Source organism: Athene cunicularia (assembly GCF_003259725.1).
Source record: "Athene cunicularia isolate RWA chromosome 7 unlocalized genomic scaffold, athCun1 chr7_part1, whole genome shotgun sequence".
In the NCBI taxonomy this organism is placed as follows: domain Eukaryota; kingdom Metazoa; phylum Chordata; class Aves; order Strigiformes; family Strigidae; genus Athene; species Athene cunicularia.
In genome coordinates this window covers 33,861,583-33,877,552 of record NW_020799107.1, presented here as the reverse complement: position 1 = coordinate 33,877,552, position 15,970 = coordinate 33,861,583, and the positions used below count along the sequence as shown (strand labels likewise).

Genomic DNA, 15,970 nt, shown 5'->3' with positions numbered 1-15,970 from the left:
TATATATATATATATATATATTTTTTTTTTTGGTGAATATATGATTAAAATCAGGATTATGTACTCATAGGTTTAAACAACATTCTGTTTCTCTAGTATCCTGATACCTGACACATATGGTCAGTTGAAGGTAGGTTATCCAAAGGTAAGTTGTCCTTTGGTGCAAAGGATTAGTTCTAAGGAATTTTCATTTTCTTCTAAGTTTACTTCTACAAAAGTCATATTACTGTGAGCCTTATCTGTTTATAATTCTCTTAAGAGATAATGACAGTAATACTATTCTTACCATTTTATGAATAAACAGTAACCCACAGATAGAATATAGTGTGCTCCTTTAGATTAATAACAGTAATTTATTACTTAAAGCTTAAAAATATTTCAGAGTGAACAGACAGAAATCAAGACAGTTCTGATTAAGGTACAAATACTCTTCCTCATTCATGTGAAAAGGCTGATTTTAATTAGCGTTCCACTTGCACCTTTTGTTTGTTTATGAGAATATGTATCCTGTTTCCACCTCATGTAAAATTACTCTGTTCCTTTTGCAGTAGCAGTACGTTCATTAATCTTAACTGCTTTTTACAGTTTGGTTGCTGATGTGGTGGTGTTCAACTCGGCTTTTAATATGGAATCGTTTCTTACATCCATTGGAAAATTTATGAAGCTGATTCCTGACCACAGACCTAAGGATTTGGAAAAAATAATCAGACCGAAGTGCCAAGTTCTTTATTTTCCAGTCAGGTTTCCTGATGTGAGCAGGTCAGTACATTTTCCACGTCATAAATTGCGTCCAGCCTGTCAAAACTCTCTATTTATGGTGACGTTCTAACTAATCAGCTAAAGTATCGCTAATGAAAGAGTTTGATAATATGCAAATCCCCTAATTGATAAATGTATTTTGATAATCAGAGGCTATTCAGGCGAGCTTGTCCTTAGTGCGTGTCGCACAAACGTGCATCGTTCAGGATGAGTGATTTCCCACTTGTTTTAGTTATTTCCCACTTGTTTTTGTCTTTAAGGAGTTGCCTGCTCCTCAGCTCTGTATATATTTGTACAGGGGAGGTCAAGGAGGAGAAAGAAATGCTAGAGAACAGTAAAAGTGATAAGCCTGTAGTCAAGAAACTATATTTCCCTCGGTGTGTTGCAGTGGGATTTTATTCCCTCCTCCCTCCCCTACCTCATCTTTTATTGCTTTCCAGGTAGGTGAAAAGCATCCCAGTAGTGGGGAGCAGACTTGCAGATGTTGGCATTAGCTGTAGCAGTAGTTGCTCTTCAGTCTTCCTCGGTTACTCTGAAGGACGTTTTTTATTACCCTCGTTTCAGAGCCCGTCTTGAAATTAGCGGTGGGTTATGTGGCTCAAAGGGAACATTCGCTAGATCCTTTTCACTTTTGATTAAACCTGGCACAATTGTTTTTCCTGTTATAAGGGACTCTTCTCCCACCGAACAGGAACTTTGCTTCAATGGGACTGACACTAAATAGAGTATGATTCTGCAATTTGATTATACTCTTAAAACCAACACGATTCTGGGTACTTTTTTTTTTTTTTTTTCTGAAATAAGGATGTGAAGCACTGTAATGACTCTGCAAGAGTATGGCTTTTGATCTGATAGTAAGTTCTGGCCACACTTGAGATCTTTGTCCCTGGCCAGCTTGTACTAACAGTTATTTCAAAGGCTAAATATATATTTGGGGTAGTCTGGGGTAGAGAGATTTTTAGTATAGGAGCTTAGGTCGTGCACTCTATTGACATTCACACTGCAAGGTTTGCATTTCAGTGTCTTGGAAGACTTTATATTCTAAAGCGCTGATGCAAATCGTTTAGAAGTCGATGTCCAAAATTAAGTCTTTAAACCTGTTTTTGGCAAGTGGGTTAAAATCCTCTTGTTTTCCTTAGGGACTTGGCTGCCTGGATGGAGGTGGAGGTCAGTACCTATATATCTTTAAGCATCTGCTATAGAGACCATGTGTTTCAAGAGTGAGGGAACGCTGTGGATGCTCAGCATATTTGATGTTGAGCCATTTTAAAGGGGTCTCGTGGTTTTGGCATACTTTAGGAAATCATGTGGCCCAGGCCTAGTTTTGGAGATGAAGTTGTGATAACCCTGTCTCATATATTAAATCGGCTCTTTTGGACTTGTCAGCCCTGGCAAATGGGGTCGAACGAGACCTGACAAATTAGCCTGAAGTCATACACACAGTGATCGTTTGTCCAAAGCAGAAGGTGATTAGGTGGGTAAAATCATTAGACTGTTACCCCAACTGGTAAAGGAGGAAGATCTCACATCTTACTGTGTGCTCTTCTTAATGTCCTGCTCTTGTGTTAAACCTCATCTCACAGAGCAGGACAGCTTTCATGTTTTTATTGTGCTTGTTGCACTTGAAATTGTATCAAAAAGATATTTTCATCAGTGATGGACAAAATGAAGATGTTCATAAACAACTGTGTGAGTGTAAAACTTTCTCAGCAGCGTAATTAGAAACACAGACTGATATCAGCTCTCTTGTTTCTAATATGTATTTTATTCAACATCTAACTCTAGATGCAAGATTTGGGGTTTTTTTTAGACAAAGCCCAATATCATCACAGGGGAAAAAAAGCAGAAGAAAGGATTGCTTCTGCATAACTCTGAAGTTAGTTGGGTTTTGACCTTCAGCCGCAGCCAATATTTACTATTTCTTTACCAGATTATGTTTGAAATAATGTGGAATGCACCTGTGGCAATTGAATGCTTTTTTTTTTTTTTTTAATTTAGACTGTATTAGTATAGCGACTGAATGGAGATTGAGGAGAAAAAGGTTGAGAAATATTGTGGCCAAGCTAAAATTTATAAAGCAAGCTCTTAGCCCAGAGTGTTTTTCAAGTTATTTTCAAATGGTAATTTGCTTTATCCAAACCAAACTCATACAGTGTAAGTAAGTGATTATTTGCATGACTGACAATCATTTCAGTGCCTGCAGTCTTTTTAAAATGCATAATTTTGCTGAGATGTTGGGAAAATATTTAAAAATTCTGAAGGCAAAATAACCAGGGTGACTTTTTGTTTTTTTTCCTTTGACCTCTTATTTTGAGTGTGAACGTCTCAGGGTGTGTTTGTGTCTTAAACGTAACCTTGATTTAGGAGAGGGCTGATCTAAAAACTCATCCTCATGCATGTGGTGGTGATCATTTTAAGATTATTTTAGATGAATACTGCAATTGTAGGGCAAAATAAAATATATCTGACCCTTGATCAAAACAAGTGCAATAAAGAGCCTGTCCTATGAGTTAATCCACCTTTTATTGTAACTGCTGTAGGTGATGGCTGCACAAGCAACACAGTAAACGATCACTTAAGAGTGAAGGTATAATGATGAAGGATACCCTAGGAAATACTTGTGGATACTACTAGGGGTACCATTATACGTATGTTTAATGTGTATTTAAATACTTCAGATGAGCATCTGATCACTGCTTTTCTACATTTGAGGGGAAGTTATCAATGTTGTTTTTATAAAGATTCTTCATTTTAATAAATACTTGTCATAAGGGCGTGTATTGGTGTTCCCAGAGCAAACCAGCATACTGTGGTCCTTATCTGACAATGAGAACAGATGAAAGAATTTGAGGATTTAGCAGAATAAGAAATTTACTGGCCTAGTCCTCCTGTTTTCTGGTTCTGAGGATGACTAGCTTCCATGTTGTATCCTGTGATGCCACAGCTACTCTGTATATACTCATCCTCTCCCATTGCTGACTTGGAATTCTCCTCTTCATAAATTCTGATGAAGTATATTATGTAGAAGTACATATCGGAGTACCTTTTAAGCTTGGAGACAAATAAAACTCCAGGTTAAGGCTGTCACTTCACAGTGCCTAGGTATTGTAAGGGATGTAGCCCAGTTGCTGATCTTATGTGCCATATGAGCTGCATATCAGACTGAGGTTTTATTAAATTAAAATGTGAATTAAATGCATCATAGTTCACACTTACATTGTCATTGGCTTAATTTTGGTATATTTTCTATTGTAAATCAAATCCTAAATTTTTATTTTTATTTTTTCTATGCAATCAATAGAGTCTATTTTGATATAATCTGTTTCCACTTTTGTACTGGAAAACTAAGGTCTAGGGAAAAAAAAATGCCGTTTCTGCTGCTGTTGTCTTTGGTACTCGCATCTCCATGTGCCAGCAGACCCTGCTGGAACGCCTCTGCAAGGTCTCTGTTGATATTTTGTATGAATTCTCTCAGGCCATCTGCATCCGTACTGTCTGTGGCAGTCGGCAAAGCGGGGTCAGACTAGGTACTCCTTGGAATTCATTTCAATGAGATTCATAATACAGATTTTGGTTATTATTACTATTCCTCTGATTGTAGTATATCTTTATTATTATCACAATGTGGTGGAAAAGGAAGATGTTTTTATAAGCAAGAATGAAGTAAAGTTCCTAAGAGCTCAAAATGCACATGGGACTAAGGTGGAATAATATAAAAGAAACATGAGAGGATGAGGATTACAGCAGAAAATAAAAATAGCTTCTTTTTAAGTGGAACTTGTTAGCGAGCATCTTGTACTATCTGCATTACACATTCTGAAGTAGAATTAAAGATTTTTAGACTGTTGTTTCTTCATTTGCTTTTACAACTTAGTACAGTTAACAGGACATTTTCAACCATTTGATTTTATGGTTTTTTAGTTATAGTGTAAGAGAGGAAGAATGTGCCAATTTAGAGAGTACTTTAGGGCCAGTCAAGGGAGTTCCTGACTAAAGCAGAAGTTTTTAAAAGATGCTGACAGTGTCTCTTGTACAGAAATGTGACTGTCACATGTGGGGGAGCCTGTTTTGGGGAAATAAAAAATAAAAAAAACGCATCGCTTGCACCAGGCTTCCAGGGCTGAACTTCAGACCTCTGTTTAGATAACTAAGAGGCTCCCCCTTCCTCTGTAATCCTAATGCTATACAATAGCTTTCCTGTGCTCGAAAAATACAGATGTCAACAAGCAAAGAGAGACTTGAATCCACAAGAGCCCAAAGCTATAGATGGGCACTAGGGACATGTCTACGTTGAACAGAGCGATGCTCAGCATCAGTACCCAAGTGAGCTTTAGTGAACTGTCTTGCGTATGAGAAGCAGTATACCTTAGAAGAGCAGTTTTTGGCTAATTAGCCTTCCAGTGAAATAGCATTTATTAGCTTAGGTGGAGTACTATGCTAATGATAGTGATTCTAGTACTGAGGCTAGCTACTGCCTTTGGTGGTGGCTCGGGCGTCTCTGTGGTGCACTGTGCTCTCTCTGGTAGGCATAGCCTCCCTGCCACCACGGTTTATGGGTAGTTAGCATAATTAGAAAATGCCAATAGACTGCTTCTACCCTGGGGCTTGCTGCTGAAGAACTGGGTGATGGAAATTACTCCCCTGCACGTCTTTCCTCCTCACCTGCCGCAAGCAGGTTTTGAGGGTTGGTGTTGGCACGCTAAGAGTTACGCAACGAGCATGAGGGATGCTTTCAAGATCTGGGACACAGACTGGGAGGAAAGGGAAGTACTGGCTTTAAAAGGGGCATAAAATGGGATCTTCCGGAGCCTTGAGCGGCAGGGTTGGTTACCTTCTGCATCTCCAGGATAAGTGCTAACTGCAGGTAGCTGCACCTACAGCAAGGGGTTGGGTGGTTGAATGAAGGGTGCCTCGAGCACTCATGTTCAGGGGTGCTTTCTTACACGATACGTCCTTCCCCATGTGCATCGTGAGCCACTGGGGAGGTTGGGGATGATGCAAGAGTTTCCATTCTCTCTCTGGATCATGGAAGAGTAGCTGTTGCCCCAGCCTGTTCTTCTGGGCAGAACGCATCTCTTTTATCCCCAAAATATCCCCTGAATTCTCCAGCAGACCGGGAATGCCCTCCTAGAGGAGAGCCCGGCTGAACAGTCTGCTGGGATGTATTCATTTTGCAAAACTTTCTGAAAACTAATTTCCTTTTATCTATTCAGGGACAAAAGTAGCTTTACTGACTCTCTTTTATCTGCCGTATAGGTATTCCACTAAACGCTATCATAATAACCATTTAGTCTCGCAATAGCTCACAAGGATACTTAAGCAGAATTCTCTGTGCAACCTAGTTTTTTATTATGTTGGGTACTGCTCATGTTGCATACAACACATTCCCATAAAACTTGCATTTTGTATTTACAGAGAAATTTCTCTGGAGAGTTAAGGTCTTGTAAAACATTCTTGTTCTACAGCATGAACGAATTATTATACTCTGGGGCATTAAAAGTGAAGTGTACTGAAGAAAAGAATTTTTTCATTAAAATGCAGTTTATATTGATAAAACAGATTACTAGCATTTGATGAAATGTGAAACTTGGATCTACCCATATCGCTAAATCGCCAGTAGGTTTATTTTGGCAAGAAGAATAGTATGTAATGTATATCAGGACCAATCATTATACAGTACCTGTTAGTTTTGTATTAGATTAAATTGTCTTTTGCTAAAGTACTTGAAAAAACCCTTCTATATCTGTATCTTGAAGTAGCAGAATGTGGTAACCAAGAATATTAGAAAATAAAAGCTGTCGTGTTATCAGTTTTGGCACAGTCATTTATCAATCAGTATTTTAAACATTGACAAGTGGTAATTTAATAGGGAATGACCCTGTTGGCAGGAAGTTCTAATGACAGATGATGCAAACTCATTTATCACTATGGGGCTGTGCTGGCTTCTTACCTTTCTCAGTATCACAGCTCATATTTTCCAAGTCTGGGATGTGAGAAGCCACAAAGGGCAAAACCTGTGGCACTGAGCCTATAACCACTCCCATCTAATCTGATTAACCCCTTAGCTGCAAATTTCTCTGCACTGTAGCTGGTAAGCTCTAAAACTTCTCAGACTGATTTAAATACCATTTGATTTTTAAGTAGGATTTGCCGTAATACTTGTAAGCATTTCCCATAGTCAGTTTTTTAGAAATGTTCAAGTTGTGTCACTTTGAATAGAGAGTTGAGACACGCCGGTACATGGCTTTCAAAAACAAACCACATTCTAATAATTAATAGCACGTTTCATTAGCAGGCATTAAAAATATTACATGCAGTGCCCTATACAATGGGCAGCTATTATTATTATTATCATTACTACTCGAGAAGGAGATTGATGCATTCAGAGGTTTAATTGATTCGTGCATATTCATGTGGGAAGTCAGTGGTAGAGTCACGACAGGACTGGATTTTTATGCATTCCCATGCATAATAATTTCTCTGCAACTTGTAAAGAGAATAGACTACCTTGCTGTAATCATTGTGGGCAGTTGAGGGATGTCATGGGAGAGGAGACAAAAATGACACCTTCATCAGCCACTAGTATGGATGGTGCTTTTAATTCTGGGATTAGTCTATCTGTAATACAATAATTCAACTGTACTTACTTGGAATTAAAAAAAAAAAAAAATTACTTGAATTTTCCACAATAGAAAAAGTTGTCATTGATTTGAAATGATTTTATGTTACCTTTTTTTAAAGCATAATAAAATGCAAACCCTGCTTTGGACTTTCTCCATCTTCCTGCCTCAGTTCTCCCTCTGTTCTTTCTTTTTTCCTTGCACAGCAGAGTCTTTCTCCTCAATGCTGGCATCTGGTTAAATATCATCCCCATACAGGATGATTCACACATGAAATACTTTCAGAGTTTGCATCAAATTGTTGTAATAAGAATCAGTGAAGTTTAAATTTTAATTTGTTAAAATTGTCATGGCAGAATTAAAGTAAAGCTGGTTTTGGTTTTTTTTTGTTGTGTTTTTTTTGTTTTGTTTTGTTTTTTTCCTATTCAAAATGGAAAAAGGCTATTGATTAATTGTATGATCCTACAAAGTGCTAAATACCCTCATTTTCACTGCAGTCATTGGGAGCGTTGGGCACAACATTAACGTGGATGGGAAGTGGTGGCACATAAAGCTAAACTGGCTATCGAGTGGTGTGGCTGTGTCCAATTCAGTTCCAATCCATGTGAAAGGTACAGACTTAAATCCTTTGCATGTGTGAAAGATGTTTTTTATAGACAAGGCTGTCCCTGCTGAATTTTGCTTTTCAAAATACTGCCCCTCAACGTTTGAACAATTCCATATTTTTTATTATGACATTCATGAATATTACATAGAAGTGGAGGTGGATTTTTTTGTTTTTCTTTAAAGTGATTTCATGCTTACAGAATTGTAACAGAGAGGGAAGCAGTCGTGTTGGGCATATTATTTCTTAGTTGCTGGATGAGGCAGTGACAGAAACTTATTGCTTAAATATTCCGGGCATTTGTTGTTGTAATATAGTGGAAAAGAAAGTAGGTGATGTGCTAAAAATGCAGAAGAGATAAGAAATGGGAAGGGATGTCAGAGTTTTTAGAGATTCTTCACTGAGAATACAAAATGTTTTCAGAAATCGTTTTTAGGAGGATGAGGGAATATCTGTTACCGGTTGTAGGGGAATGGCAGTTTGAGAGAATTAGAAAAAAGCCGTGCTTCATCCTGAATGCATTATTAGTTTGAGGGGGGAAAAAAACCCCGAAACAGCGAAAATCCAAAAAAGCAGAGCCTTTTAAAAGAGTGGAGGAATAGATAGCCTTGCAAATCGTTATTAACCGTAAAACTAAAACTTTTAAGTGAGTTGGATCTGCTTTGAGCACTGTTGTGTGCTAGATTACAGACAACCAATTCAAGTTAGAGGTACCGTTAGATGGAAATGTCAGTGGAGAAGATACTAGGATGTTCTATAGGAATTTCAGAGGATAAAGAAAAAGAACAAAATTACACGATGGAATACATGAAATGGCAGTTTTAAGTTTGAAGAGGAAACTTGAAACATAACTCTCCAGTCCTATGGAGATGACCTTTATGTAATGTACAAGAACAACTTAATACAGATGTTTTATTTATACATAACCAAATGGGATGAAGTTAAATGATTTTTAATTTTGCTAAATCACAGATAATTTCTTTGTTGTGCAAGGAGCGTTTTAATCTGTTTAGGTTTTTTTTTCTTTTTTTTTTTTTTGCTGTTATATTTGCAAATATTTAATATTTTATATTTTGGACATTCCCCCTGCTCAGTTGTGACTCTCAGATGAAATAATCCTCCTCTTCTTCCCTTTAAATAATTCAAATAGCATACATTTAAAAATAGGAAAATCCCAATGTAAATGCACCAGAAGTGCTTTTAAGGTAGGAGGCTGTTCAACTTCACTATTGAAAAGATGCGTGTCTAAATAGTAATGAGGGTTCATCAGAGTTTTGGGCTTATGAGAACCAAGTAGTAGGGATGCTAGTTGAAGAGCTATGGGACATCCAGGTCCAGTAATGCTTTTCCAGCTTCTTTTCCTCAAGCATGTGTGAGACGAAGTCTTTGGATTGGATTGCCTTTTTTAGCAATGCTACAAAGCATTTTGTGTGTAGAGAAATCTGTATATGCAGCAGAGGGGGTTGGGATATTCTGTAACAAGATATTATTACGTTCAGTCTATTTTTTAGACACTAACAATAGCCAGGAAGAATGAATTTCGAGATTAAGTTGAATCAGCCAACCTGTGATTAATTTCAGAGTGGATTCCTTATAAAACTGTGGCAGTTTCCTGTAAGGTGGCTCCTAAGTAGCACTCAGGTGAGACCTGCAGAAAATTCAAGAGTCTTTTTGGCCTACCGTATTGTGTTTTCTGCCCTCCTTACAACCTAGGGACTCATCAGCAACCCACGTTGTCTCTATTTCTGTTAATGTCCAATTAGCCGTGAGAGTAACGATATGCAACGTCTCACCGTCGTGCCAGAGCCCTCGTCTTTCCACTTGCCCTCCCTTGTCAGCTCTTTTCAGTTTACTGCTGGCTGGAAACCACAGGTGTCTTAGTGCTGGTTCTGCACCAGTTGAACAGACTCTGATTTAATTTCTCCAGGGTGGCTTTGATTTTAGGTATATTCCCCTCTCTATGCCAGAGTCCTCATCATGGATGCTCTGCGACAGGGTTACGTGTCTTCATTTCTGTGATTTGCATCTCAAAAAAACCTCCCAAAACTACTCACAGCCATGTTGTCTTTTAAAGCTTCTAAGCATTTTTCATTTCCAGCTGATGGTTCTCTTAGATCTTAAATAGAGAAGCAAGAAGATCTTCCTTCCCTTGGTCACTTTGTGTTAAATAGTGGACCAGTCTGTATGGCCTTGCAGGTAAATACAGAATGTAAAGAACACGCAGACATGTAGTCATCTTGGAGATGCACCAAGCAGCAGTATAGCTGCACCAGACAAAATCAAAAAAAGCTTATGTGATTCTCATATGCAATAGAAAAGATATTTTTTAAATGTACAGACTGATGTGTCTGTGAAAAACAGTGAAAAATTGTATGTTGGTCTGGTCACCAGTGCTCAAGAATGATTAACTTAAACTGTCAAACAGGTATAGAGAGTGGCTGCTGGGATGATTAGGAGAATCTGTATTATAAGAGCAGATTAAAAGAGTATGGTTCACTTGTCCTAGCAAAATAAAGGTTGAGAAGGGGATATATGTTAATCTTTATAAATACAGTCAGAGGATAAATGCCATGAAAGAGGAGGAATTATTTAAGTTTCAGGATAATCCTTACAACATCCACTAGGTATAAACTGGTCATTACTAAATGACTCAGATGGGAAATGAAAAAAAAAAAAAAAAAAAAAAAAGGTGTGTGTAGGGAGGTGGTTTGGTTTGGTTTTCAGTTGGGTTTTGTTTTGTTTGTTTTTTCTTTTTTTCTGAGGAAGTGTTTAGTTTTGAAACGGCTGTTGAAACACTATTGAAATGTAAGAGGAATTTGCTAAATTCATCGAATAGTTGATTAAATACAGGAGTAGTGCCAGGCAGTTTCCACAGATATTTGCTGTGATGATATCCCCAAACTGAAGGTGAAAAGAGTTGGGCTCTGCGACGGTCACATCTTGACTTCCATCTTGAGACCTGAACGGGTCCACAAAAGAGATCGCGTAATTCTGTTGTCTGTAAAAGACACAATGAAAGACCAGTCTGTTCTGTAGACTGTTGTGCTGGTTTTGGCTGGGGTAGAGTTAATTTTTTTTTGTAGTAGACTATGTTTTGGATTTGTGGTGGAAACAGTGTTGAAAGTCAGCATTAGGTAAGATGGAGCCTGGCATTCCTGGAGATGGCTGAGCACCTGCCTCCCATTGGAAGTGGTGGATGAATTCCTTGTTTTCCTTTGCTTGCATGCGTGGCTTTTGCTTTACCTATTGGCTTTATATATATATATATATATATATATATATATATATATGTGTATATATATATGTGTATATATATATATATATATATGTATATGTGTGTGTATAAGTGTGTATAAGTGTGTATATATATATATATTTATATTTGCCTTTATCTCAACTCAGAGTTTTCTCGCTTTTACCCTTCTGATTCTCTTCCCTCATCCCACCAGGGGAGAGTGAGTGAGGAGTGGCTGCGTGGGGCTTAGTTGTGAGCTGGGGTTAAACTTTGACAACTGTGCGCAGGGTTTATCTTGTATTTAATTAATCAGGTGTGTCATGGATGAGCAGTGTCGTGCACATAGTAGGTTCAAGCTCTCACCATATTTGGGATCAGGAGCAATCTTCATTAGCCAGACTCATAATGACCATGTTGGGAAGGGAAAAATATTAGCAGAATGTTTTTCCCTCTATATGCTGGGATCATCTGGACGTTTTAGTGCTAATGAAGAATGGCCAATGTGGTTGGTCCCTCCTCTTTGCTTTTGACTCATGGGAGTTCTTGGGGCATCGGTCCTGCTCTTTGTTGTTTTGTGGTAGCCTGAGCATCCCTCAAAAGACAACACCACCTGAAGTGACCCAAGGGTTGACAACCACAGTGCTTGGGGAAGGATTAGGTGATACGTGCTTCAACCATCTTCAGGCAGAGTGTTTCAGTATCGTGGCTTTGTGAGCATCCTTCTCGATTTTGCCTCAGTTTACATTTGCTCACTGAAGCATTTGGTTAAATTTTTTTCTGTTGAGCTCATTGGAGTCAGAATGAGTTGATTTTAACTTTCTTATTTTGATGAGTCTGTATGGTTCTTTCATATTCATCCTTGTGTAGAGTAGTTTAATACTAAAATTGCCTCAATCTGCACTAGAAGCAAATGAATCACAGAAAGAACTTTTTATGCAGTAATTCCTTTCAGTGACTGAAATTTTATCTGTCCTTCCTCAAACTTCGTTGCAGGTCTTTTGGTTTCGGAGTTCACTTATGTTATCTGCTATCTGATTTTAAATTACCAATCTTGAATCATGTGATTTTATGTGGGAAAGACAGGGCTTGATCCTTTTTGGGTGCCTAAACTGTTCCTTTTGTTGCCAATAAAGTAGGGAATATCTGTCAGGATTTCTGATAAACTAGTCATGAAAAAAATATTTAAAAAAAAAAAAAAAGCAATAATAGGTTAATTTTTTTTTTTTTCTTTTTCGTAGTGAAACCTTTTATGCTATCCCTATTATGCTAAAGTTGCCCAATATTTTTGACATTGAAACTGCGTATCTTTGGTTCTGAAAGCAGCTGAGCTCTTTTCAGAGGTACTCGGTGCTGAACTTGTCGGCTCATCTATATGTTAGCGACTTATTATTCTGCGAGCGTCACTTCATTTGGGCTAGCAATAAGTCCTGTTCAGTCATTGTGCTGCAGAGGAATGTTTAAAGCTGCGATGTGCATTGGAGTCTGTTTGTTTGCAGCAGATGATTTGCCTAAGCTTTGATGCGCAGTCACTTTCTGACATTTGTGTATTTCAGCAGTGAACAATGTAAACTCATTTTCTGAGCACTTTGATTACTTGCACATAGCAGTGCCCATGGCATGTGACAGAGAAGAGCACTCTATCCACTAATCAGATAGATATGCTTCAAGCGTATTTACACAAAATAATGAAAACAGCTGTTAGATACCTTTAAACTTGAGTGTGTTTTGTTATTAATCTACTAGCCCGTACACATGACACTATAATTCTTCGCTCACTCAAGTTGCCTTTAATGACACAGTAATAAAACGGAGAGGGATGAAAGTAATGGAATTGTAGAATGTAATGCCTCAATTGTTCTACAGTGTCTTCCTTTTTGCCAAAATAAACCACAATTAGGTCCATATGGTGTTTTGAAGTTTTCAAGCAATGACCCTAATAAAAAGTAATGAATTTCTGACAAAAGAAAGCATGGTGCTCTTTTAAGCAGATATCTTCGCTATTGATCTAGTTATGATTGCAGACTGATATGCTAATAGAAGAAGAAAGGTTCAACGTGCCTGGTACAAGCACTTTCATTTGTGGTTTATTTTATTCTTATGAAATTCAGATTGAAAAGGTAGAAACATGTTGTAATCCATCAGTTATGACTCCCTTTTAAAAGACCTACTATAAAGAAAACAAATAGATTTTTCCTGAGAAAAATGGAGTTTGGAAAGCATTTGTTAACTTGAAATTTCAAAAGCAAACGTTAACTAGGAGGATGCCTCACAGTGATGGAGATGCTTTGTTTGCGTATATGAGATTTGACTTGAGCACTTTATTGTCTTCAGAGGTCTAAGTTCTGTTACTTACTTTTCTTTTAACCTTTTCATGGGGGAATTGGATTGATGCTTCTCTGCATCTAGAAAATCAAACTATCCGTGGAGCAGTTGTTAGGTAAGGACAGATACTCAAACGCAATGACTAGGGAGGACGTGCAGCTCATCCTCCTATATAGTACGTAGCTGTGGGCAACCATTAAAAAAGTATGGTGTGGCAGTATTCTAATGCAGTAATAATGATGCTTGAAGTATGGGTAATCTGGTCTTTAATAAAGAGAGGAGAAGGCAGGTTTTGGAAACAGATACCGGGCGAAGGAGGAAATAAATGGCTGATTTGATGAACCTTCACTGTTAGTGGTTGTTGAATGACTGTTCATTCCCCATATATGCGGTCCTAAATGCCTGAATTGAAAAGCATCTGCTGGGTAATGGATGTTGTTGGCATTCTTTTACTCCAAGTAGTGTAGTTAATGTTGAGCAAGGCCTATAGTCTTGCAGCATGAAACTATATTCAGAGCATCCTTTGAAGAAAATCTACCTTGTCCACTTTTGATTGCCACTAGAAACTGTCTCTTGGGTGGCTCCTTCCCTGGTAAATGAGGGGCCCATTTATTTAATGGGTTAATTACTCTGTTGCCTGTTCTCTAACTACGGAGCTGCCTTCCAAACTTCCCACTCTAGTCTCTAGTGCTGCACCTTTACAAAATAACCTAATTTTGGCCTCAATAACCCTTACCATTTTGCATTTATGTTTGCCACCTTCCACATTAGTAAATTCTCCACCTCCTTCTGTATCACATACCTGTGTGTGGTTACTTTATTCATTTTCTTAATAGAAAAGAGTCTTTTTCTTGGGTAAAACTTTATCCTTGGCAATCTATCTTACTTTTAAGAGCAAGGTAAATGAATTGCTATTTATTCCAACTCTTCATTCTGAAAATAGATACTTATTTTCTAATTTCTCACCTTCTTGTACTGGATGCCTCAGTGAGATGTGAATGATTAATTTGTTGGGTTGCAATCATGTTTAATAACAACTGACGGGTGTTTAGGAACTGGGGCTTGCCTTCTGGAGGATGGCATACGCTGCAGGAGAAACTAATCTCACTTCAGGTGTAAGATTTGGATTATTTCTGTTGCTGTTATTAAGAGGAACATAAAAGTCAAAATCCCCACCTTAACTTCCTGTAATTAAAATAGCTTTGAACTGATTTTTTTTGCATCGATTTTCAGTATTAAAACTTCAAGAAACAGTCTTGTGCTGTGTAAAAGAGTGTCAAATTTTAAACTGGTTTTAAATTGTATTAAAATAATCTGTCAAGCACAGGTAGCCTAGGAGATGAATCTGTTTAAAATATGCCAGTTTCTGTAGCCAATTGTAGATGACAAATGTTGGGCTTTTCAGCGTAACTGAGCAGGTTCTCCTGAGAAGCTGGATAAAAGCAACACTGGTGTGGTTCCACATGCACCACTCATGCTTTGGTGCTTGCATTTAAACTTCCCTCCTGTAGCATAAATAATAACAAATATATTGAAATAGAAGCCTTCAAATGCTTAACTGAGTCCTTCTGGTTTTATTCATTAAAATATAAGGACCCAATTCTGCAAGGTTGTACTCCCTTGAGAAGTGTAAATACAGTCAGGAGACTTTAGAGATTGTGTCTTACTTTTTATAAAACTCAGTTGAAATTATTTGATATTTCTAGGTACTTTGAAATTCTTGGTACGCCCACAAAAGCTTCTGTAAACTTACCTTAGAACCTTTGGAAATCTGAAGTTTTAACTGTTTGTGGTGTCCAAGGTTTTGACTGTTAGTCTGGAAGAACGATCACTCGGGCCGCTGCTGATTGTGTGTTTAATTTATTTGATAAAAGTATCCCAAAATATTCTCATTCCTGTGTTATTAGTACTTTCACTTGCATTGTGATAGCACCTGGTATATCCTGTGATCTTCGGACACGTGAATACAATGGAGTGGGTATTAAGAAACATGAGAGCACCCCAAAAAGAGACTAATTACTGCATTATAGATCTCATGTAAAATCAGGTTTTGACAAAGGGAACACAATTTTCAACCCTTCATTTAAACCCCCAAATTTTTCTGTTTTTTTTAATCTGCTGACATATATTTAGAGATGTACTGTGACTTTTAATTCCTTCTTTTTTTTTTTTTTTTTTTTTTTTTAATACTTTCAAGCTCCTTCAGGAACAATGTCCAATACAGTGTAATGATCAGAGACGATGACTTTTAGCAGTAGATTGAAGGGACAAGTTTAAGAAAACATTTATTGTACTTTGTTTTGGAAACACAAGCTAGTTGTAGAGGTTACGTTCAAAATAGCAGGAACTAGTAAGGCAGCATTTTAGTAAATTGGGATATAAACAAACATCTGTTGCAGGAATGTAGAAATGACATCATAAAGAATGTAT

At 37.6% G+C, this 15,970-nt stretch overlaps 1 protein-coding gene across 10 annotated transcripts in view; it reads left to right on the top strand.

Moving 5' to 3' along the window:
• Positions 1 to 15,970, top strand: part of GTDC1 (glycosyltransferase like domain containing 1) — a 179,458-nt gene that overhangs the window by 89,409 nt on the left and 74,079 nt on the right. For all 10 annotated transcript variants that reach the window (XR_003398783.1, XM_026852565.1, XM_026852562.1 and 7 more), the window contains one exon: positions 586 to 759. Coding sequence is in view for 9 of the 10 variants with exons in the window: in XM_026852565.1 (XP_026708366.1) it covers positions 586 to 759 (174 nt within the window). In the remaining variant the exon portion in view is untranslated. The remainder of the gene's footprint in view (positions 1 to 585; positions 760 to 15,970) is intronic.